General features: G+C 50.4%; 1 protein-coding gene across 1 annotated transcript in view; it reads right to left on the reverse strand.

Annotated features, from left to right (window-relative positions):
- OTULINL (OTU deubiquitinase with linear linkage specificity like) overlaps positions 1 to 26461 on the reverse strand; it is a 139639-nt gene that overhangs the window by 59123 nt on the left and 54055 nt on the right. The window contains exons 2-4 of the mRNA XM_075316507.1: positions 26001 to 26142; positions 25878 to 25915; positions 25700 to 25791 (exon numbers count right to left, since the gene is read on the reverse strand). Of these exons, the coding sequence (XP_075172622.1) occupies positions 25700 to 25791; positions 25878 to 25915; positions 26001 to 26142 (272 nt within the window). The remainder of the gene's footprint in view (positions 1 to 25699; positions 25792 to 25877; positions 25916 to 26000; positions 26143 to 26461) is intronic.

A 26461-nucleotide genomic window follows, 5' to 3' on the forward strand; every position in this document is an offset into this window, starting at 1 on the left:
TCGTAATCGTATCATTGGTGCAACATCAGCGTAATCCATAATTACGCTGACTCGACGGTCCGATGTTGTTCCTCGCTACTGCGGCAGCACACATCGCTGTGTGTGAAGTCGCAGGAGCGAGGAACATCTCCTACCGGCGTCACTGCGGCTTCCGTAGGATATGCGGAAGGAAGGAGGTGGGCGGGATGTTTACATCCCGCTCATCTCCGCCCCTCCGCTCCTATTGGCCGCCTGTCATGTGACGTCGCTGTGACGCCGCACGACCCGTCCCCTTAATAAGGAGGCGGGTCGCCGGCCAGAGCGACGTCCCAGGACAGGCGAGTCCATGTGAAGCTGCCGTAGCGATAATGTTCGCTACGGAAGCTATCACAAGGATATCGCAGCTGCGATGGGGGCGGGGACTATCGCGCTCGGCATCGCAGCATCGGCTTGCGATGTCGCAGCATGCAAATGTGGCGCCCCTGACCAGGTCAGGCACCACTGAGTACTGCACCCATGCTGGGGACAGTACAATACAGGTAATCCAGAAGGCTGACCGGGGTGTGGAACACAGGCGCATAGTAATCAGCTCTCACACATGTACCCATGAGAGGACCCCTGGGGATCCCAGGAGGGGGAAAAGCCTTGACCTTCACTGGAATAGTGGAGGGGGCCAAAAGCCTCCATCTCCTCTCAAGGTGTGTGGTAAGAGAGTCTGGTTGCTAGGTGGCGTAGGCAAGAACAGGAGAGGAGGGGCAGTGAGTCAGTTAGAGCAGAACTCCATAGGGCTCAGTGAGGAGCAGACCTGTGGGGCTGTTGCTGTCTAACAGCGCCCGCGCAGTGGCTACCGACGGGGGAGAACGGTCAACTAGGAGTGCTACCCGAAATCCATCTTCAGCTAAAGAGAGAGCACGGAGTGGGAAGTAAGGAGACTGCTAGAGAGTACCAGGCCCAAACGGGCGGCAGATCCCGGAGCGGAGATAGATCCAACTTTCTTTTGCTAAACCTGCCGGTGTGGGGCTCTCAAAGCCCACGCCACAACACCACAAAAGCCGCAGCCACGTAGCCACAGTTAGGGCCCATAGCTCACAGGAGGCAAGAAGCTGGAGTGATCTGGTCCAGGCGACAAGCAAACGGCAACTGAAGGGGAGTGAGGCTTCAGCAACTTCCCTGGGTGACCCCCATAGGGACTCAAAGTCGGGGTCACCCCAAACCACCAAGGGCTAAGGAAGGCGAGTTAGTAGTCACCCTCACAAGTCAGCCTGAAGGACACCTGGTTCCCACTTGGTTCATCCCAGCTACGCCCGGGTCACTCACCCTGCCATCAACTGTGAGTAAAAACCCTGAAAGACATCCTGCCTGTGTTGAGTCATTCTGCGCCTTGTAGTTCTACACATCTACACAGGGCCCTGGGGCTTGCCTCACTCTCAGGAGGCTACTACAACTGGCTGCACCCACCATCAGCCCCAGGCATCCCTTAACCTGCAGTGGCGGTCCCCCACTGACCGCAAATCTGAGAGTGGCGTCACGACAAACTACAAAGAAGGTTTCCTACCTGTGACCAGACAGATCCAGCCGAGTGGAGTCCCTGAAGGTAATGCACCGACACAACACCTGCGGGGCTTCACATCTGGCGTCACGAACAGGATAAGGACTAGACCTGTTCAGACAGGTGACCATGTGCCTGGGCGGTCCGCTTGAAAAATTGGAAGCGCCGCCATATTGCCACCATGAAAAGCGCGCTGAAAAACAACAGCAGCCCGCGCTGGAAGAAGTTACCGCCCACGAAGAGGTGTGGCTACCCAGAGATCCCCTGCAGAGTTCTGACCTTGCCAGCTATGAGAGTGGAAGCGTCCAGAGACGTCGGGACAGAAAGGGAGCCACAAGCCTGCTGCTGGGAGAGGAGCTGCTGAAAGAGGCAGAGCAGAAACTGAACAGCTTGCTATCAGAGGCAACGGCGAGTCCACAGCTGGAGAGTCGTGCAGAAGAGGGCGCAGAAGAAATGGCGTCTGACCGCAGAAATCCAGAACCGGGCTCCGCTGCCTGGTGGTATCGGGAGCTGGCCCAGTTCTGCGACCGACTGGAGACCCGGGTTGTGGAGCAGATCCGGGAAGAACGAATGGAAATGCTGGAGATGACCGCGGCGGTTCGGGCCTATGAAAGGAGAGCCGCGCGCCGAGTGCCAGACCGGATGGCGACGACTCAGACCCCGATGCTGCCACCGATGGGTGAGTCCAGTATTACCCCTGCCGGCCCGGATGCCCCGACCCCTGCTGCCACGCTCGCGGTCCCTGAAGAGGCGCCCGGCGCGGCGACGCTGAGCTAGGCCGCAGCCACGCCAGATGCGGCCCGCCAAGCCCAGGCCGCCGCAGCGATGCCCTGCTCGGCCCGCCAAGACCCGGCCGCCGCAGCGATGCCCTGCTCGGCCCGCCAAGCCCCGGCCGCCGCAGCGATGCCCTGCTCGGCCCGCCAAGACCCGGCCGCCGCAGCGATGCCCTGCTCGGCCCGCCAAGACCCGGCCGCCGCAGCGATGCCCTGCTCGGCCCGCCAAGCCCCGGCCGCCGCAGCGATGCCCTGCTCGGCCCACCAAGACCCGGTCCCTGCAGCGACGCCCAGCCCAGCCTGCACAGATCCCATCGCAGCTGCGACGCCGATCCAGGCCGCCGCCATACAGGGCGCGGCCCGCCAAGACCAGGCCGTCGCCATACAGGGCGCGGCCCGCCAAGACCAGGCCGCCACCATACAGGGCGCGGCCCGCCAAGACCAGGCCGCCGCCATGCCAGGCGCGGCCCGCCAAGACCAGGCCGCCGCCATACAGGGCGCGGCCCGCAAAGAGATTGCATCACCATTGACCCCGGCCTGCAAGGCCAGAGCAGACACCGCTCCCCAGTCCAAAGAGGTCCCTGCTAGGAAATCCCTGATAGGTGAAGACTCCGAATACTGGAAGCTGAAGGCTGACCTAGAGGCCCAGTTCCCACAAGAGATGGTGGATCGGTATCTGCTCCCTCCGCATACCCCCAAGGAGATTCAGGCAACCCCTGCAGCCGCGCCAGAGAGTCCACCGCCCAGACCAGCTGAGGACCACTCATCTCCAGCGCTACCACAACCAGAGTGCTCAGAAGCACTAAGGGGGAGAGGAGGCCAGGAAGCTGAGGAGCTGACTCCGGAGCCACCGGCAGTGGAGCAATACTCAGAGCCGGAGATGTTACCCTATTCCCGTTGGGATGAAGAGGACTTGACACCGTCTGCAGATGAAGATCAGCCCAGAAACCTCACCTGGGGCCCTGCAGGCATTGAGGTAACAGCCCAGCAGAACCCAGCCCGCAAGACAAGGCGTCGCAACAGAACAACGCTGTCCCCTGCACCACAGTCTCCAGAGCAGAGAGAAGTCACAGCCAGAGACCTACAGGAGAAAAGGTTACTGAGAAGGTCCAAAGCCCAGGTCAGAGGACCCCTTTGCAGAGGAGTAGTAGAGGACTTTAACTTGAAAAGCGGATATGGCTTTATTGTAGCCCCTGGTATCAAAGAAGGGATATTTGTCAACAGAAGAGATGTGAGCGCTCATCTGCCTAGAGGACACCCTGGCAGAAACCTAAAGATGGGGGATTCAGTACAATTCACTATGCATGAAGGCGAAAGAGGACTGTACGCGCTTGACGTAGCACTATGTACCAGCAAACCTTACAGCCACCCCATGCTACAGGAAAAAGACAGAGATACAGAAACAGATGCAGCAAAGGAAACAGATGAAGATCAAGAAAGAAAAGACAAGGAACCTACAGATGAGACAACAACAGATGAAGAAAGAGGCCAAGAAAGCAGCAGGTGCCGCAGCCCAACAGGCCAAAGCCCTGGTATGGAGGAGTAAAGTAAAGAAAGAAGTTATCAGTTAAAGTTTTGAAAAGTTTGTTTTGCAACGTTTACGTTTAAGCATGTGCCCACAAAAACTATTGTGAGAAATAAACCTTAAGGCTATGAACTGGCTATAGCCACAAACTCTCGCAGTGTAAATAGTTACACCAGAGGGCACCACCGCCACCAGAGTCAGCCTGTTTAGGGGCTTGGCTCGTCTGCAACCAGGAGGAGCCCGTCCGTATATAGGGCCTTGGCTCACCTGCAACCAGAGAGCATGCCTGTTTATGGGGCCTGGCTCTCCACCACAAAGAGGGTACCTGGTCAGCACCAACTGTGGAGGCCGCCTCTGCATCCTGCCAGAAGAGGCTGAAGGCGCGGATCCACCAGGCCAGGTATACCCTGAAACCACCAGCCCAAGTAAGCCGCCTCTACATCCTGCCAGAAGTGGCTGAAGCCGCGGCCAACGTGAAAGGGTTTTGGGTGGGTTAACGGACTTGTGGGTGGAGGGTGGTGATGTATGGTACCTGGTGCTTTTAAATGTTTTACATGTTTTAATGTTTTATGCATTTTAAAATGTTGTCTTGCAGCCCGAGGACGTGCTGGTGATAACTAAGGGGGAATGTGGCGCCCCTGACCTGGTCAGGCACCACTGAGTACTGCACCCATGCTGGGGACAGTACAATACAGGTAATCCAGAAGGCTGACCGGGGTGTGGAACACAGGCGCATAGTAATCAGCTCTCACACATGTACCCATGAGAGGACCCCTGGGGATCCCAGGAGGGGGAAAAGCCTTGACCTTCACTGGAATAGTGGAGGGGGCCAAAAGCCTCCATCTCCTCTCAAGGGGTGTGGTAAGAGAGTCTGGTTGCTAGGTGGCGTAGGCAAGAACAGGAGAGGAGGGGCAGTGAGTCAGTTAGAGCAGAACTCCATAGGGCTCAGTGAGGAGCAGACCTGTGGGGCTGTTGCTGTCTAACAGCGCCCGCGCAGTGGCTACCGACGGGGGAGAACGGTCAACTAGGAGTGCTACCCGAAATCCATCTTCAGCTAAAGAGAGAGCACGGAGTGGGAAGTAAGGAGACTGCTAGAGAGTACCAGGCCCAAACGGGCGGCAGATCCCGGAGCGGAGATAGATCCAACTTTCTTTTGCTAAACCTGCCAGTGTGGGGCTCTCAAAGCCCACGCCACAACACCACAAAAGCCGCAGCCACGTAGCCACAGTTAGGGCCCATAGCTCACAGGAGGCAAGAAGCTGGAGTGATCTGGTCCAGGCGACAAGCAAACGGCAACTGAAGGGGAGTGAGGCTTCAGCAACTTCCCTGGGTGACCCCCATAGGGACTCAAAGTCGGGGTCACCCCAAACCACCAAGGGCTAAGGAAGGCGAGTTAGTAGTCACCCTCACAAGTCAGCCTGAAGGACACCTGGTTCCCACTTGGTTCATCCCAGCTACGCCCGGGTCACTCACCCTGCCATCAACTGTGAGTAAAAACCCTGAAAGACATCCTGCCTGTGTTGAGTCATTCTGCGCCTTGTAGTTCTACACATCTACACAGGGCCCTGGGGCTTGCCTCACTCTCAGGAGGCTACTACAACTGGCTGCACCCACCATCAGCCCCAGGCATCCCTTAACCTGCAGTGGCGGTCCCCCACTGACCGCAAATCTGAGAGTGGCGTCACGACAAACTACAAAGAAGGTTTCCTACCTGTGACCAGACAGATCCAGCCGAGTGGAGTCCCTGAAGGTAATGCACCGACACAACACCTGCGGGGCTTCACACAAAGTACCCCTCACTGTGCTTAACCATTGTGCCATTCATTCTTTATAGGTTTGCGGAATCTCCATGATCATCATTTGCACTTGTGTGCAAAGAAATCGTCTTTGTTTACCATGTGGCTGCCTACATTGTGAATTAGTATATTAATTGTTTTGAATTTTACTACCCTGTTTTTCCAAAAATAAGCCCTCCCCCAAAAATAAGCCCTAGCAGGAATTTTCAGCATTTTCTGTGTAAGGCTTAAATGTAACCCCTACCCCAAAAATAAGCCCTGGTCGCGGTTCAATATTGAAGTCTCCATGCAGCTAAAAAAGTTAAAGAATACTGCAGGACATATCTTTATAGAAAGAAGACACCCCCAAAATAGAGAAGACAGAAGACCCTGCAATCATACTCACCACATGCCGAACGGGAGGACCTGCAGTGGAATGCACATCCACACACATCAGATCACACACGTCAGATCACACACACAATCACACATCAGATCGCACACCCACACACATCAGATCACACACCCACACACGTCAGATCACACACATAATCACACATCAGATCGCACACCCACACACATCAGATTGCGCACATAATCAGATCGCACACACACATCAAATCGCACACAGACAGACACCACATCCACACACATCAGATCGCTCACCGATACACATCAGATCGCTCACCGATACACATCAGATCGTGCACATAATCAGATCACACCCACACACATCAGATTGCACACCCACACACATCAGATCACGCACACATTTAGACCGCACACCCACACACATCAGATCGCACAGACATGCACACAAGCATCAGATCACACGCACATCAGATCTCACAAACAATCACACATCTGATTGCCCACATACACTCACCACATTGTGTGATATCGATTGCTTCTGGCCAACAGAGAATCCTGGGATGCAGCACAGAGGAACGCATAAAGTACCTGCAGTGGAATGCATAAATGAGTTCCACCACCGAGTCCTCCATGCATGCCACCACAGGTCCTCGCGCTTCACTGCACTGCGTCCCATCTTCCCCTGCTGGCTGGAAGCAATCCATATTACCAGATGTGGTAAGTGAGGGTGTGTGTGCGATCTGATGTTTGGAGATGACCCTGTGGAGCATTCCTGCTGGGAGCACCTGCCGAAGATCACAGGAGGACCTGGGAGCTACGCAGACTTCCTGGGTCTGGTAAGTATGATTCTCCTGAGAAGGGGGGTCTGCTTTTTTGGGGGGTTAAATGTACCCCCAAGCGTGCTTCCCCAAGAATAAGACTTACACCAAAAATAAGCCCTAGCGCTTTTATTGGGGCAAAAAAACTATGACAGTGTCTTATTTTTGGAATAACATGGTATGTAGTCCACACAGTAAGCAAAGACCGAGAACCTAGGTCTCCCCCAATGACAACCTAGCGAGGTTTTCTATACGGTATTCTAGCAACACAAAATCTATTGAATTAAATAATTATGTGGAAAGGCAATATACAGGCCCCAAAGACTCCACAAACCATCACCGATAACCATCGACTAGGAGGTCTTCCTCAACAACAGACATGCTGATGACATTGTTCTGGCCGTTTTTTCCAATTATTTATGAAATATTGCTACTGGAGGAGTAAGAGGAAAGATTGTGGCAGCCAAGATAAGAGGAGTGTGGGGGAGACAATGAACATGTTGGGCATAGAAAACATTGTTTGCATTCCTAGCCTTAAGCGGGCTTTACACGCTACGATATCGTTAATGATGTATCGTCAGGGTCACGTCATTAGTGACGCACATCCGGCGTCATTAACAAAATTGCAGCGTGTGACACTTATGTGCGACCTAAAATGATCGCAAAAGCGGCCAAAATAGTTTGCCGCGGAGAGGTCATCCTAAAACAAAAAATCGTTCTCTTCTAATTAACGATGTTGTTCCTCATTCCTGCAGGATCACACATCGCTGTGTGTGGCACCGCAGGAGCGAGGAATATCTCCTTACCTGCCTCCACCGCCAATGCTGAAGGAAAGAGGTGGGCGGGATGTTACGTCCCGCTCATCTCCGCCCCTCTGCTTCTATTGGACGCCTGCTGCGGTGACGTCGCTGTGACGCCGCAAGACCAGCCCCGTTAGAAAGAAGGCTGATCGTCGGCCAGAGCGACGTTGCAGGACAGGTAAGTCTGTGTGATGGGGGTGTGCGATTTTGTGCACGACGGGCAGCGATATGCCTGTGTTGCACAAACGATGGGGGCGGGTACGCACGCTAGCGATATCGGTACCAATATCGCAGCGTGTAAAGCCCGCTTTAGACTCTTACTGCATAGAACAGTTTTGATGAAGAAGAAAAATAAAACTCTCCTTGTAGGATTGGTCCCTCTCTGATGTGGTCTGCCTTAATAGTGACATTTATTAAAATTAGTGCAAACTAAGCACTGGCTCATAGCGGGCAGAGTCCAGTTCTTATTTTTTAAAGGTCCTTGGTAAAATGTAACTACGTCATAGGTTTTCATTTTCCCTAAGAAATAGGTCTGCTTGCTCAGGGGTTGGTGAAGCCAGCACGACAAATTCTTTCAACGTTATACATCTTTAGTGGCATATCTTACAATAAAAATGAACCCTGGGCCACGATTAAAATTTTGGCTAAAAGCACAAAGATTTATGCAAATGTTCAGTGGTGTAACTAGAATCTTATGGGCCCTGGTGCAGAGTTTGAGCCTGAGTCTCCCCCCATATGTTCGTCAGATGTATGGGCCATTGTAGTATTCTAAATCCTATAAATACATATAAGTTGCCCCCCCTCCCCTCTCATTGTGTAGTATTGTCCCCCATCCTGTACTAATGTCCTCCATTCTGGGCCACTTCCTGGTAAATATGTCCCCCATCCTGGTAAATATGTCCACATCATGGCCCCATCCTGGTGTATAACTACATCATGGCTATGTCCTAGTATATATGCTGCCATCCTGGTACATGTCCCCATCATAGCCCCATCCTGGTATATGACCCTGATCATGGATAAAGCCTGGTATATATGGCACCATCCTAGTATATATATATATATATATATATATATATATCCCCATCATGGCCCATCCTGGTATATGTGGCCTCATACTGGTATATATGGCCCCATCATGGTATATATGTTCCCATCATGGCCCCATCCTGGTATATATGCTCCCATCATGGTTTATATGGCCTCATCATGTCCCCCCCTGGTATATGGCCACCTCATCCTAGCATGTACCGCAGTACCTCATCCTGGTATATAGCCAACTCATCCTGGAATATAGCCACCTCATCCTGGCATATAGTCATCCCATCCTAGTATATAGCTACCTCATTCTGGTTTATAGCCCTCATTATGCAATATAGCCCCCCATCCTGGTATACAGCCCCCCCACCGCACCGCACACAGTAAAAAAAAAAAAATAAATTATTGTACTCACCTTCCCGGCGCTCCCCCGGTATACTGCTACGACACTGGCATGCCGGCAACTAACCAGCATGTAAACGGTGCAGCGCATGACGTGAGTGTCAAGTGTGGCTACTTACAGCACAAGCAGCTTTCAGCATATTCTTTGCTCCCCATACCCAAGATTGTGTACGTGGGAAGCAGTAAATATTCATGGCCTTATCAGCGGCCGCCACATCGCAGTGCAGGGACCCGATGGGTCCCTGTACTACAATGTATTTCAACTGAATGCATGCCCTTCAACACACACCAATCTGAATCAGGGTCTAGGGCCGGCAGGCCCCTGTGTCCCAATGCCTGGTCGAAGTGGTGATCTTTGTGACCGCAGTCTTACACCCCTGCAAGTGTTAAAAGAAATCTATCAGCTTATTTTTGCTACCTCATCTGCGAGCAGCACTATGTAAAGACCCTGAATCCAATAATGAATCACTTAGTTTACTGGGTGTAGTGATTGTGACACTATCAGAGTTTTTAGATTTAGTTTGTAGCAGAGCTATGAAAGCTGATACAGTAAAACCAGGCTCTCAATATACAAAGGCTATAGACAATGAGGTTCTAATCACAGCAGAGGGCGTGCTGGACTAGCTTGTCTCTAACTCACCTAGTCTGGCAATGATAATCTAAAAAAGAAAACAAACATTGCAGGTAAACAACTGCACACAGTCTCTTAAAACCTCTGAAAACTGTGTGATAACCCTTACAGCATGCTGTCTTTAAACTACATAGCAAAAAGCTGCTGACAGATTCCCTTTAAGATGCACCTAATTCATTAAGTGGCATGCACCTCTTAATGAACTAGGGACATCTTACGCCTGTTACCCATCAGTAAATCTGATGTAAACACCAGTCTTTAGAAATTGGGTCTTTACTGTTGGAACAAATACTATCTGTATCATATATGTATATGGAACAGTGATCTAGTAAAGACGGCGTTACACGCTACGATTTATCTGATGATATGTCGTCGGGGTCACGGATTCCGTGACGCACATCCAGCATCGCTAGCGACGTAGTTGCATGTGACACCTACGAGCAACTCCGAGCGATCGCAAATAGGTTGAAAATCGTTGATCGTTGACACGTTGTTCAGTTTCAAAAAATTCTTTGTTGATTAGAATGCAGCAGACATATTGCTACGTTTGACACCCTGCAAACGACGAACAACATCCACACGACCGCCTTGGTCAAACAATATATCGCTGAACGATCTAGCGTAGAGATCGTAACGTGTGACCGCTAATAAACGACCTATGAGCAAACTTGGCAAATCGTAACTACGATCTGGGCGTGTCACATCGCTAATGAGATCATCAGATAAATCGTAGCGTGTAAAGCGGCCTTTATATTAATTCTAATAATAGTTTGTCTGTATCATATCTATATATGGAACAGTGATCTAGTATTGTCTATATATATAATTGCCTTATTCTGTCAGTCTCTGTCTGTCTGTCTTTACATTAAGGAATAACGTTTGGAACTCCATTCTATGTCTGAACTGGGTGCAAAAAACCTAAAAAACATCACTATGGGGAGATAAGGTATGCACTCCAGTGACTATGGAAGGGGAATACATGGAATAGCAGAAACTGCTGTGTGAATACTGACATGAAAAATTCAATAGCTATTTGTAAGAATGAAATGTGAAAAATGGAACCTGCATTACTGCCATGAATATATGAATAAAGAGAAATTTAGCTACTGAATTGATCAATGCAGAAGAGCCCCAACACTACGCCAAAGTATTTCTCTACGTTGGGGTCCCTAGCTTGTGTGTGTCCTCTCATGCAGTTAAAAAACTTACCGTGTATGGGACGCTGAGACCCAGGCTATATATACGTATAATGTGGATTGGCAATAGGCGTGTATGGGGAGGGTTCACAAACGAAAAAACTACTAACATTAAGGAATAACGTTTGGAACTCCATTCTATGTCTGAACTGGGTGCAAAAAACCTAAAAAACATCAAAAACTACTAGTTTTTTCGTTTGTGAACCCACCCCATACACACCTATTGCCAATCCACATTATACGCATATATAGCCTGGGTCTCAGCGTCCCATACACGGTAAGTTTTTTAACTGCATGAGAGGACACACACAAGCTAGGGACCCCAACGTAGAGAAATACTTTGGCGTAGTGTTGGGGCTCTTCTGCATTGATCAATTCAGTAGCTAAATTTCTCTTTATTCATATATTCATGGCAGTAATGCAGGTTCCATTTTTCACATTTCATTCTTACAAATAGCTATTGAATTTTTCATGTCAGTATTCACACAGCAGTTTCTGCTATTCCATGTATTCCCCTTCCATAGTCACTGGAGTGCATACTCTGTCTGTCTGTCTGTCTGTCTTGCTCCAAAATGACGTCATTACAGTGACAAACATCGCATTGGCTGCTGTGCTCGGCCCCGCACGCATTGGCCGCTCCGCTCGGCCCGCCACTGCCCCCCGCACACTGTGCCCGCTCGGCCACGCCCCCGCACACTGTGCCCACTTGGCCATGCCCCCCGCACACTTTGGGCACCTATACACCTCCCCCCAGGACTACTCCACCTATTAGACACCTCCCCCCAGGACTACTCCACCTATTAGATACCTCCCCTCAGGACTACTCCACCTATTAAACACCTCTCCCCTAGGACTACTCCACCTATTAGACTCCTCTCCCCCAGGACTACTCCTCCTATTAGACGCCTCTCCCCCCAGGACTACTCCTCCTATTAGACTCCTCTCCCCCCAGGACTACTCCTCCTATTAGACTCCTCCCCCCAGGACTACTCCTATTAGACTCCTCCCCCAGGACTACTCCTCCTATTAGACTCCTCTCCCCCCAGGACTACTACTCCTAGGAGGATGAAAAAAAGAGAATATTCAGCTCACCCCTCTTCATTCCAGGATACCACCATCGATGCACGGAAACGCCCTGGCCAGTGCGGGAGGAACATTCCGCAGCAGAGGAAAAAATCCAGCATCGTGAACGGAGATGTGAATATAAAACTAGAAATTTTATTGAAATCTGTTAGCAATGTAGGTACAGTGGGGAACACAGAGACACGAGGGAACAGTTACTATCCAACGCGTTTCAACCTTGCGGTCTTAGTCATGGAATGCATGATATCTCTAAAGCAAGTTATTTAAAGACATACAAAAAAAACGTCATAGGTATACATGTGCTGACTAATTAATTAAGAAACCAGGGAGGTATACACCCTTTACCATTTTCATAGCAAACAGCACATGAAAAGTGAAATAAATGGAATTGTAAGTATATAAAAGCAGAGATATAAGTGCCAAAATATGCAGAAAACTGCATACACAATACACAGACTAGTAAAAATGAAACAAAAAATGTGCAATGAATAAAAACATGTGGTTCCCATGTTAGGAGTATGAGAGAACTGTATCAAGGAAATATTATTTTGTTAAATTATTAAATGTAGAAGATATTATATGATGGGAGTCATGGAAAAAAATCTTTTTAGAACTGATTTTGGAATGAATACTGGAAGGAATGAAAAAAAAATGTTTTTATATAAAACAAAAAAGAGCAATAATATTTATTCATGAATTGTAGTATAATGATATATAGGCATGTAATAGCCCATATTCTCCTTTGTCAATGATAATTTGTATAATTATTAGAGATAAAAAAGAGGGTTAATATGTCAGATGTACAGGGGAGTCCAAAAAATTAAGTGTACTGAATAATGAGATCTTGCCGAGTGTTCAGATCATGAGGAATACGGGTGCCGAGTTTGAATATCCAGATTCTCTGTTCAAGAGCTTCCTTCTGTGGTCACCTCCTCTAACTGGTCTGAACACTTTTTCTATGCCTGTAAAGGTAAAAGAAATAACTAATATACATACTAGCCTGTGTATATTGTATTAGATACATATTAGCAGATTTCTATATTTTCTCCACCATGATTTTAAAGATACTTTAACTTAAAGGAATACATGTCATCAACAAACAAACAGAAATCAGAGTATATTATATATCAAAATAGTTTTATTTTGCAAAAAATATTTTTTTTAAAAATGTTTTTATTTATTCCAAATCACTAAAAACATCACAACATCAAGAAAAACATCACCAGAAAAAACACATAGACAAAGGGATCTTTGACCTAAAAATATATATTATTGGTGAGGAGAGGAGAAGGAGGTTATACTTTGTTCATAACGAAAATATATCAAAGTTTATATAATTAAAACATCACCTCTGTCCTTTCACCAATATTAGAAACAGCACTGATACATATATTATATTAATAAATAGATATTACATCAATAAATGCATATAATAGCCTCTGTATATAAATATTCAATCCCCAAAGGAACAAATTCAACTCTCATATAAATCTATAAAACCTATATAGAAGGGATCTCATCTACATACATATAGATTCCCCCTTAGAAATGATATTAGGTTATAGCTATGGAGTTTATAAGGAGTACAAGGGGTTAATAAGGAGGAAAAGCACAGCCCATTCACTGACTTGTCTACTCGGGCTGGATGTGAATATCCACTACCCCCAAACACGACTAAATCAATCGCCTTATAACAGAGGCTCTTAGTTTGTAGCATAAATTACTGTACCATACTTGCCTAGTATAAAGTCAAAGGAACCCTCAGAACCTCGACGCACGTTTCAATACAAACCTTTTCATCAGGAGTTTTTCTGCACACTTTGGCACTTATAGCTCTGCTTTTATGTACTTACATTCCATTTATTTCACTTTTCATGTGTTGTTTGCTATGAAACTTGTAAAGGGTGTATACCTCCCTGGTTTCTTAATTAATTAGTCAGCACATGTATACCTATGACTTTTTTTGCATGTCTTTAAATAACGTGCTTTAGAGATATCATGCATTCCATGACTAAGACTGCAAGGTCGAAACGCGTAGGATAGTACCTGTTCCCTCGTGTCTCTGTGTTCCCCACTGTACCTACGTTTTTAACGGATTTCAATAAAATTTCTAGTTTTATATTCACATCTCCGTTCACGATGCTGGATTTTTTCCTCTGCCCCCCAAGACTACTCCTCCTATTATACTCCTCTCACCCCAGGACTACTCCTCCTATTATACTCCTCTCACCCCAGGACTACTCCTCCTATTATACTCCTCTCCCCCCAGGACTACTCCTCCTATTATACTCCTCTCCCCCCAGGACTACTCCTCCTATTATACTCCTCTCTCCCCAGGACTACTCCTCCTATTATACTCCTCTTCCCCCAGGACTACTCCCCCTACTAGACTCCTCTTTCCCCAGGACTACTCCTCCTCCTATTAGACTCCTCTCTCCCCAGGACTACTCCTCCTATTATACTCCTCTCACCCCAGGACTACTCCTCCTATTATACTCCTCTCCCCCCAGGACTACTCCCCCTATTATCCTCCTCTCCCCCCAGGACTACTCCTCCTATTATACTCCTCTCCCCCCAGGACTACTCCCCCTACTAGACTCCTCTCTCCCCAGGACTACTCCTCCTATTATACTCCTCTCCCCCCAGGACTACTCCTCCTATTAGACTTCTCTCCCCCCAGGACTACTCCTCCTATTATACTCCTCTCCCCCCAGGACTACTCCTCCTATTAGACTTCTCTACCCCCAGGACTTCCCCTCCTATTATACTCCTCTCCCCCCAGGACTACTCCCCCTACTAGACTCCTCTCTCCCCAGGACTACTCCTCCTATTATACTCCTCTCCCCCCAGGACTACTCCTCCTATTAGACTTCTCTCCCCCCAGGACTACTCCTCCTATTATACTCCTCTCCCCCCAGGACTACTCCCCCTACTAGACTCCTCTCTCCCCAGGACTACTCCTCCTATTATACTCCTCTCCCCCCAGGACTACTCCTCCTATTAGACTTCTCTCCCCCCAGGACTACTCCTCCTATTATACTCCTCTCCCCCCAGGACTACTCCTCCTATTATACTCCTCTCCCCCCAGGACTACTCCTCCTATTATACTCCTCTCTCCCCAGGACTACTCCTCCTATTATCCTCCTCTCTCCCCAGGACTACTCCTCCTATTATCCTCCTCTCTCCCCAGGACTACTCCTCCAAGTCACACACACTGCACAAAACATACCTCCCCCCAAAACACAAACACACCCACACAAACCGCGCAACACGCACAGCACCACACACACCGCTGCAGACACACAGCGCTCCACAAACAACGCAACACACAAAACGCAACACACAAACAACACCGCTCTCACACACCCACACCCAGACAACACCCAGAACATTTACAGTGCCCTACACAAACACTTGGCAACTACACACAACAACATATATATATATATATATATATATATTGTGAGGTAGCACGGTCGGCTGCGCAGCAGAAGACACGGGATCCAGGCATGAAGGTTCACAGCACACGGTTTTAATGTCCAAACAAAAGTCCATAACACAATACATGTGCCTCTCCAGCAGAAAGCTCAGGAAGTTCTGTTCACTCCCTCACACCCGGCACACCTGCCCTTGTTCCTGATTCTATTTAACCCTTCCTTCAGCCTGTAGGGAAACAGCATTAACCCTAGAGTGGATCTACTTTCCATCATGGAGTGAGCACAACCGGGGCGAGACATACTGGCCGTCATAGATAACCCCGGTCACAGTCTCACATACCCCCCCCCTCAGTTCAAGCGTGCGGGGTTGAACTCCAGCCATCAAACACGGGCCGCGGGACAAGGCATCAGCGTTTCCCTGCAACCTACCGGCCCGGTGTTCAACCGTAAACCGGAAGTTCTGCAGAGAAAGGAACCACCGGGTAACCCGGGCATTCCGTTCCTTGGCGGACCTCATCCAGACCAGCGGAGAGTGATCCGTCACCAAGCGAAACTGCCGTCCCAGCAGGTAATAGCGTAGGGACTCCAAGGCCCACTTGATCGCCAGGCACTCCTTCTCCACTACGCTATAATTCCGCTCGGGAGGGGTGAGCTTCCTACTTAACCCCTTCACGACCATGGACGGAAAGATCCGTCCTTGTGCCCTGGGCCTTAACGACCAAGGACGGATCTTTCCGTCATGGCGGAATCGCGGCACCGGAGCCTCCGGTGACTGCAATATATTAACAAAAACCGCAGATTCGGGGAGGAGGGGACCTGTTCCTGACCTTAGGAGGGGTGGTGCCTCCTCCCCGGACCTACGGAGGCTGTGATTGGCTGACGAACGCCGCTCAACCAATCACAGCCACTGTAATGTTCCAGCCATTTAAAATGACTGAAACATTGAAATCCAGCCCTGGCCAGTGCAGCTGTAGCACTGGCCATTGGCTGGAGCTGGGTGACCTCACTGGATCACCCTCCCCCAGCTCCAATGCTCTGATTGGAGAGATCGGCCTTGTGACCGATTTCTCCAATCACAGTGGAGCTGTTGCCGGTGACCGCCCCCATCAGCTTCACTTGTCCCTGCAGCACGCCAGCACACTGAGAACAGTGAGTGTACACAGTGCAATGGCAGGGCGACAAGCTCCGGTCCCATGCTGTTATGAGACCGGAGCATGGGACCCGGAAGTTGCCGCGCTGCCATTGCACTGTACAAAAAGCGTCCCGATCCACCGCCGCCGCTGCCGCTGCCCTCTGCCACCTGTCTCCCCGATCTCCTGCCCGCACCCTCATCCCCACCCCCACACCTCCCGATCCGCTGCCTCCGCCGCCCTCCATCTGCCACAGTGCCACCGCTCCCCCCAATCTGCTGCCCGGCCCCTCACCTCCGTGCAGCAGATCGGAGGGAGCGGTGGCACTATGACAGATGGAGGAGGACAGGGATCGTGCACCCTGTCCTCCTCCATCTGTCATAGTTCCACCGCTCCCTCCGATCTGCTGCCCGGCCCCTCCCCCTCATGATCGGTGCCCGCCCCCTCCCCTCCGTGATGTGCTGCTCGCCCCCTCCCCTCCGTGATGTGCTGCTCGCCCCCTCCCCTCCCCTCCGTGATGTGCTGCTCGCCCCCTCCCCTCCGTGATGTTCTGCTCGCCCCCTCCCCTCCCCTCCGTGATGTGCTGCTCGCCCCCTCCCCTCCCCTCCGTGATGTGCTGCTCGCCCCCTCCCCTCCGTGATGTGCTGCTCGCCCCCTCCCCTCCCCTCCGTGATGTGCTGCTCTCCCCCTCCCCTCCGTGATGTGCTGCTCGCCCCCTCCCCTCCGTGATGTGCTGCTCACCCCCTCCCCTCCGTGATGTGCTGCTCGCCCCCTCCCCTCCCCTCCGTGATGTGCTGCTCGCCCCCTCCCCTCCCCTCCGTGATGTGCTGCTCGCCCCCTCCCCTCCCCTCCGTGATGTGCTGCTCGCCCCCTCCCCTCCCCTCCGTGATGTGCTGCTCGCCCCCTCCCCTCCGTGATGTGCTGCTCGCCCCCTCCCCTACGTGATGTGCTGCTCGCCCCCTCCCCTACGTGATGTGCTGCTCGCCCCCTCCCCTACGTGATGTGCTGCACGCTCCCCCCACCTCTCACCCCCGTGGTCAGCTACCCGCCCCCTCCCCTGTCACCGCCGTGATGTGCGCTCCCTCCCCTGTCACCGCTGTGATGTGCGCTCCCTTCCCTGTCACCTCCGTGATGTGCGCTCCCTCCCCTGTCACCGCCGTGATGTGCGCTCCCTCCCCTGTCACCGCCGTGATGTGCGCTCCCTCCCCTGTCACCGCCGTGATGTGCGCTCCCTCCCCTGTCACCCCCGTGATCTGCGCTCTGCTCACCTGTCTCCCCCGTGATCTGCGCGCTCTCACCTCTCACCCCCGTGATCTGTGCTCCCTCACCTGTCACCCCGTGATCTGCGCTCTGCTCACCTGTCTCCCCCGTGATCTGCGCTCTCACCTCTCACCCCCGTGATCTGTGCTCCCTCACCTGTCACCCCGTGATCTGTGCTCCCTCACCTGTCACCCCCGTGATCTGTGCTCTCCCTCACCTCTCACCCCCGTGATCTGTGCTCTGCTCACCTGTCTCCTCCGTGATCTGTGCTCTGCTCACCTGTCTCCTCCGTGATCTGCGCTGCGCTCCCTCCTCCACCTCTCACCCTCCCCGATCTGCTGCCTCCTTCATCTCCTGTGATCCAGCTGCCTAGATCCATCCTGTAGGGTAACTATCCCCAATCTCACCTCCCACTCCCCTTCCCACCCATCCCCCCCATCCGCTCCCTCCCCCCATCCTCTGCCGCTCCTGCATCCACTGCGCCCTCTCCCATCCGCCCCCACCCTATCCCAGCCGCCGTCTCACAATCACAGATGCTCCCTTTAGATGCCGCTGCCCCCCCATCTGCTGCCGCCCCATCTGCCGCCCCCTCCCCCCCATCTTCCGCTGGGTTTTTTTTCTATGCCATGGGGGTCTAGTTTCCAAAATGGGGTCACATGTGGGGGAGCTCCACTGTTTCGGCACCTCAGGGGGTCTCCAAACAGCATGGAATACGCTAATTATCCCAGACAATTTTGCGTTTGAAACGTCAAATGACGCTCCTTGCCTTCCGAGCCCTGCTGTGCGCCCAAACATTTGAGTTCCACCACATATGAGGTATCTGCGTACTCAGGAGAAATTGCACAATACATTTTATGGTGCAATTTTTCCTGATACCCTTGTGAAAAAAAAAGGTACCTGGTTGAAGTAACAATTTTGTGGTAAAAAGTTTTTTTTTTTATTTTCACGGCTCAACTCTATTAACTTTTGTGAAGCCCCCAGAGGCTCAAAGTGCTCAATAAACATCTAGATAAATTCCATGAGGGGTCTAGTTTCCAAAATGGGGTCACATGTGGGGGAGCTCCACAGTTTCGGCACCTCAGGGGCTCTCCAAACGCAACATGGTGCGGCTAACGATTCCAGCTAATTTTCTGTTCAAAAAAGTCAAATGGCGCTCCTTCCCTTCCGAGTCCTGCCGTGCGCCCAAACAGTGGTTTTTCGCCACATATGAGGTATCTGCGTGTTCAGTAGAAATTGCCCAACAAATTTTGGGGGTTCATTTAATCCTTCTACCCTTGTGAATATGCAATATTTGAGGCTAAATTAACATTTTTGTTGCAAAAAGTAAAATGTTCATTTTTTCCTTCCACATTGCTTTAGTTACTGTGAAGCACCTGAAGGGTTAATAACCTTCTTGAATGTGGTTTTGAGTAGCCTTAGGGGTGCCGTTTTTGGAATGGTGTCACTTTTGGGTGTTCTGTGTCATGTAGACCTTTCAAAATTGCTTCAAATGTGATGTGGTCCCTAAAAAAAGTGGCTTTGTAAATTTTGTTGTAAAAATGAGAAATTGCTCATAAACTTTGAACCCCTATAACTTCCTTAAATTTTTTTTTTTTTTCCCAAAATTGTTCTGATGTAAAATAGACATGTGGGAAATGTTATTTATTAATTATTTTGTGTCATATGTCTCGTTGGTTTTAGAGCATAAAAATTCAAAGTTTGAAAATTACAAAATTTTCAAAATTTTCGCGAAATTTTTGTTTTTTTCACAAAGAAATGCAAAAAATATCGGCCTAAATTTACCACTAACATGAAGCCCAATATGTCACAAAAAAACAATCTCAGAATCACCGGGATCCGCTGAAGCGTTCCAGAGTTATAACCTCATAAAGTGACACTGGTCAGAATTGCAAAAAATGGCCTGGTCTTTAGGGTCAAAATAGGCTTGGGGCTGAAGGGGTTAAAAAGGTGACGGGATGTTCCTCCCCCTGAACCACCTGAGACAGCACTGCACCCAGGCCGACCTCCGAGGCGTCAGTCTGTACTATGAACTCCTTCCGGAAATCAGGGTGTACCAGAACGGGCTGTCCGCACAGGACCTCCTTCAGGGCCCGGAAGGAGTCCTCGGCCTGCGGAGTCCAGCGCACCATGACGGACTTCTTGCCTTTGAGAAGGTCCGTCAAGGGGGCTGATAGTCCCGCAAAGTCCTTTACAAACCTCCTGTAGTACCCCACGATACCCAGGAAGGCCCTAACCTGCTTTGTGGTCAGGGGTCTAGGCCACTTCTGGATCGCCTCAACCTTGTTAATTTGGGGCTTAATCACTCCTTGGCCTATCACATAGCCCAAGTAGCGGGCTTCCGTGAGTCCCAATGCACATTTCTTGGGATTGGCTGTCAAGCCGGCTGTTCGAAGCGCGTCCACCACCGCTTGTACCTGTTCCAAGTGGGTCTGCCAATCGGAGCTGTAAATAATGATGTCATCCAGGTACGCTGATGCATACGCCTGGTGGGGTTCCAGCACTAAGTCCATCAACCTCTGGAACGTGGCCGGAGCGCCATGTAACCCAAAAGGCAAGACAACATAGTGGAAGAGACCCTCCGGCGTAACAAAAGCGGTTTTCTCCTTGGTGGACTCCGTTAGTGGCACCTGCCAGTACCCTTTGGTCAGGTCGAGCGTGGTAAAATATCGCGCCTGTCCCAGCCTATCAATCAGCTCATCCACCCGGGGCATGGGGTAGAGATCGAACTTGGATATTTCGTTCAATCTCCTAAAGTCATTGCAGAACCTTAAGGAGCCATCGGGTTTTGGTATTAGGACAATCGGACTAGCCCATTCACTCCGGGATTTTTCGATGACCCCCAGGCGTAACATTGTCTTTACTTCCTCCGATATGGCTTGTCGTCAAGCCTCCGGTACCCGGTATGACTTCAGGCGTACCTTCAGGTGGGGCTCGGTGACAATATCATGTCGTATCAGACTGGTCCTACCGGGCAGCTCGGAGAAGACATCGGGGTTCTGCTGAACCAACCGTCTGGCCTCTCGCCTCTGTTGCTTGGTGAGGGCTTCTCCAATCCTTACTTCCGGTTCGTCCTCTCCGGAGGTTGCTGGAGCCGGATGTGAACCACCCGAAGAGGAGGGAGGTGGGGAAAAAACAGCCATCAGGCTTTCCCGTTCCTGCCAAGGTTTTAATAGGTTGACATGGTATATTTGTTCAGGTTTCCGCCTACCGGGCTGCAATACTTTATAGTTAACCACCCCTACTCTTTCCTTTATCTCGTAGGGGCCTTGCCACTGAGCCAGGAATTTGCTCTCCGCCGTGGGGATCAATACCAACACCCGATCCCCGGGTTTAAAGGTCCGCACGGTGGCTTGTCTATTGTAGCGGCCGCTTTGCGCGGCCTGAGCCTCCTGTAAATGCTCCTTCACAATTGGCATGACCGCGCTTATGCGGTTCTGCATACCCAAAATGTGTTCAATCACACTTTTATGGGGGGTGGGCTCTTGTTCCCATGTTTCCTTTGCCAGGTCCAACAATCCCCGGGGATGTCGCCCGTATAACAATTCAAAAGGCGAAAACCCCGTGGATGCCTGTGGCACCTCTCGTATGGCAAACATCAAATAGGGAAGCATCATATCCCAGTCTTTCCCGTCTTTTGAAATCACCCTTCTTAGCATGGTTTTCAGGGTTTTATTGAAACGCTCGACTAAACCGTCCGTTTGAGGATGATACACAGACGTACGCAACTGCTTGATCTGGAGTAGCCGGCATAGCTCTTTGGTCACTTTAGACATGAATGGGGTCCCCTGATCCGTAAGGATCTCCTTGGGCAATCCCACCCGGCAGAACACAGCAAACAACTACCGAGCTATAAGCTTTGCTGCAGTATGTCTGAGAGGTATCGCCTCGGGATACCGGGTGGCATAGTCAACGATCACTAGGATGTGTTGGTGCCCTCGAGCGGACTTTACGAGGGGCCCCACCAGATCCATCCCTATCCGTTCAAAAGGGACTTCGCAGAACCGTTTTACCTCCCCAAAGACCCCGGGCCAATAGAACCTTTGCAATATTCGCTCCTGCGTTTTCTTGACCCCTAGGTGGCCACTCATCAGGTGTTTATGAGCCAAGTCGAGGACCCGCCGGCGATGCGGCTGGGGCACCACCAACTGTTCTACCCCTACGCCCCGTATTTCATCTACCCGGTAGAGTAAATCCTGCTTAAGAGCGAAATAGGGGTACCTTACCTGGGCACCGGGCAGCTGTGCCACCCCGTCAACTACTGTCACCCGACTCCGGGCATGTATTAACGTAGGGTCCTGGAGTTGGGCTGTCCCAAACGTATCCGGGGACGCCTCCAACTCCGGGATGGGCTCGACCGTCTCAGCCTCTCCTGCCAATACCTCTAGGGGCGACCTATCGGGTTCACACTCTGTCCCTATCATGGTGACCCCTATGGCAGGTGTCCCGGATTCAGGATTGTAGGGCTCAGGTCCTGGACCGACCAATATCTGAGGGGACTTAGGGGGTCCCCTCCATAAAGTCCAAAAATAGGGCAGATCCCTTCCTAGGATCACGTCATAAGGAAGAGTGTTAAGAAGTCCCACCTCATGTTGCACCTGACCGCAAGGTGCTGTGATGGTGACAATCCCCGTGGGATAGTCGCGGCGGTCCCCATGTATGCAAACCACCCCCACGGTGCGTCCTGTGGCCTTTACTTTAGCTCTCAAGGTGGATCGCACAAGGGTCACTAAGCTTCCGGAATCCAACAATCCTGTAACCGGACATCCATTCACCTGTATTTGGCACAAGTGGGGCTCCGTCTCTGGGGAGACCAGGTCAGCGGTACACACCACCTGAGCATACTTTGAACCCCGCCGGGTAACCCCACAATCCATGGGCTCCGTGGTGAGTGGACACTGGGCTTCCATATGTCCCACCCGCTGGCACCGCCAACATCTAATGGGGACGGAAACCCCCTTGACGGGTTGTCGTTTAGGGTACAGAACCTTCCGGACCTCAGGAATGGCGGCCGCGGCCTCAGACGGGACGGTAGGGGACTCCTGTACCGTTGTCAGCGGTGGGTCCTTGGCCCTAGGCTTGGAGGGGCCGGACCGACGGGCGGTACGCAAAGTCTCAGTGTCCCGTATCAAGTCCTGCGTAGCCACATGCCGCTCTACCAGGGACACTAATTGGTCCAGGGTACTCGGGTCACCCTGTCCGACCCACCGTTGAACGGTGACGGGTAAAGTGCGCACAAAACGATCCACTACTACCCTTTCCACCATTTGCGCCGGGCTCAGAGTGTCAGGCTGCAACCACTTTTTTACAAGATGCAACAAGTCATAGGCCTGGGAGCGTACGGGTTTGGCTTCCTCATAGAACCACTGATTTACCCGCTGAGCCCGTACATAGGTATTCACCCCCAACCGAGCCAGTATTTCGGCTTTCAGGGTCACATAGTCAATGGCGTCCTCGGCACAAAGGTCCAGGTACGCTTTTTGGGGTTCCCCCGTCAGATAGGGCGACAATACCTCAGCCCACTGCGGGGTCGGCAGCTTTTCCCGCTCGGCCACCCGCTCAAACACCGCCAGGAACGCTTCCACATCATCACCCGGGGTCATCTTTTGCAACGCTTGTCTCACCGCTTTCCGGACGCTGCCGTCGTCACCCGGTCCCGGGGTTGTTGCTGCCGGTCCGGCACGGATCGACTTGGCCAGGAGAACCATCTGTTCTTGGTGCCTTTTTTCCTGCAATTGCAAGGCTTGCTGCTGACGTGCATTGGCCTGCTCCATCTGTTCTTGGTGCCTTTTGTCCTGCACTTGCAAGGATTGCTGCTGACGTGCATTGGCCTGATCCATCTGTTCTTGGAGTTTTTTTTCCTGTACTTGCAAGGATTGGAGCAGGTGTGCATTGTACTGTTGCTGCTGTGCATTAGCCTGTTGCTGCTGTGCATTAGCCTGAGCCAAACGCTTTAGTATGTCCTCCATGGCGTCGCCGGGTTTGGGCTGTAGTATAGCCGCTCGAATCCAGGACATGCGCAGCTGGGTCACCAGGGATGGATGCTACACCTCACCGGCTGTCATGCCCGCCGATTCTCCACCATATGTGAGGTAGCACGGTCGGCTGCGCAGCAGAAGACACGGGATCCAGGCATGAAGGTTCACAGCACACGGTTTTAATGTCCAAACAAAAGTCCATAACACAATACATGTGCCTCTCCAGCAGAAAGCTCAGGAAGTTCTGTTCACTCCCTCACACCCGGCACACCTGCCCTTGTTCCTGATTCTATTTAACCCTTCCTTCAGCCTGTAGGGAAACAGCATTAACCCTAGAGTGGATCTACTTTCCATCATGGAGTGAGCACAACCGGGGCGAGACATACCGGCCGTCATAGATAACCCCGGTCACAGTCTCACAATATATATATATAACAAAAATCATACATTAACTACACAATAAATTCTAGAATAACCGATGCGTTAGAATCGGGCTACCTTCTAGTTTATTCTAATAACAGTCTGTTACCATAATTCACATTATAAACTACAATCGTTCTGTAGGTACAGTACATAGCTCTCTAAAGGTACCGTCACACTAAACAACTTACCAGCGATCCCAACAACGATACAACCTGATAGGGATCGCTGGTAAGTTGCTAGGAGGTTGCTGGTGAGAGGTCACACAGTCAGACGCTCCAGCGATCCCACCAGCATCCTGACCTGGCAGGGATCGCTGGAGCATCGCTACATGGGTTGCTGGTGGCTGTCACCAGCAACCAGTGACCAGCCCCCAGCCAGCAGCGACGCACTGAAGCGATGCTGCGCTTGGTAACTAAGGTAAATATTGGGTAACCAACCCGATATTTACCTTGGTTACCAGCGCACGCAGCTACACGTGCAGAGAGCAGGGAGCAGCGCACACCGCTTAGCGTTGGCTCCCTGCTCTCCTAGCTACAGTACACATCGGGTTAATAACCCGATGTGTACTCTGCTACACGTGCAAGGAGCAGGAGCCGGCACTGACTGAGAGCGGCGGAGGCTGGTAACGAAGGTAAATATCGGGTAACCAAGGACAGGGCTTCTTGGTTGCCCGATGTTTACCGTGGTTACCAGTGTCCGCAGAAGCCGGCTCCTGCTGCCTGCACATTCAGTTGTTGCTGTCTCGCTGTCACACACAGCGATGTGTGCTTCACAGCGGGACAGCAACAACTAAAAAATAGTCCAGGACATTCAGCAACGACCAGCGACCTCACAGCAGGGGCCAGGTTGTTGCTGGATGTCACATACAGCAACATCGCTAGCAACATCGCTGTTACGTCACAAAAGTTGTCCATCAGCAGCGATGTTGCTAGCGATGTTGCTTAGTGTGACGGGGCCTTAAGATGTGATGAGGCTGATGCGGTTACTTTGAAAATCCGTGTCTGGATGGCTGTTTAATTATTTTTTAAGTTTTTGTGTATCCCATTTAAAATTATCATCTTAATCAGTCCTGTTCTAGCTAAACTTATTGCTCATTTAAAGATCAGGAGAGAAAACGTTTAAAAAGGCTTCTTATACAGCCATTCTGACATTGGCTTTAAAAGTAAACCACCCAGCATCATCAGTTCTAAGAAATTTGTTAAATTATATAAAAAGTTTATATAATGAAATCTTGAAAAAGGTGCTGTTGAGGAAGAAAAAGTAAAGATATCTAAACTTTATATCATGTAATATTATTATTACTATTATTATTATTATTATTATTAATAATAATAATAATAATAATAAATGTTTCAATGTCATTAAAAGAAATGGTGTTCAAATGTTTATATGCCAGTAATGTGCTTGGCCCTGCATCTTGTTGCCTGAGCCTTCATGTGTGACAATAGGAAGTTATTCAGTTTTAACTCTTTCCTTTGCTCCCATTCTGGAAAATGAACAATGCAAGAGTGTACAAGAATTTACAAAGTTTACCTTCCTCATCTGCTTAGCATTAAGGGCTTCCCCTTTCCATTTTTTAGAACAATAAGTGATCACGTCGACTTCTGCATTCACACTCAGGTTTCCTGAACAAAGATTCAAACAAGAACAATAAGATTTCCCACAACACACATTTAACTTACAGTCATCCGAAGAGAAGCTGGATACTTACTTTTATTTTTAGAACGTCCTTGGCACGAAATACTACACCTGAAATGAAGCAGACAAGCTATTGGAAAGCATTGTGGAAGGGGAACATGTGGAAATTGCCCAGATGTAGGAAGGAATGACATACCACAGTGAAATGAAGGCTTTGAAGTGTTGCCACATCATGAACAGCATTGCCACAGCCAGAAGTAGACATTGGCGTACTTTATTCCATGCTTTTTTCATAACCTCGTGAATAGAGGACATCCTCGAGTGCTCTTTAGACGTCTCTACAAGATAAAACGCTAATGTCATCTTTTGTAGTAAATCTGAAACCTTAAATGAGCATACTGTACATGGACAACTTAGCTCTAAAGTACACTTTGGCATTTACTCTTTCATCCCTGTAAAGGGATCTATTCTGCTGTGCAAAGATGCCTGGTTAGCTTACACAGAGTAGCTGCTGAGTTCAGTGGAGCTCATTGACAAAAAAGGCAGCTCGGCTGTCAAGCAGCTACTCTGTAGGGGACACATGTCGTTTAGGGGACACACGGCATATAGGGGACACATGTCATTTAGGGGACGCACGTCATGTAGGGGACACGTTAT

This window comes from Anomaloglossus baeobatrachus, chromosome 6 (genome assembly GCF_048569485.1).
Source record: "Anomaloglossus baeobatrachus isolate aAnoBae1 chromosome 6, aAnoBae1.hap1, whole genome shotgun sequence".
Lineage (NCBI taxonomy): Eukaryota > Metazoa > Chordata > Amphibia > Anura > Aromobatidae > Anomaloglossus > Anomaloglossus baeobatrachus.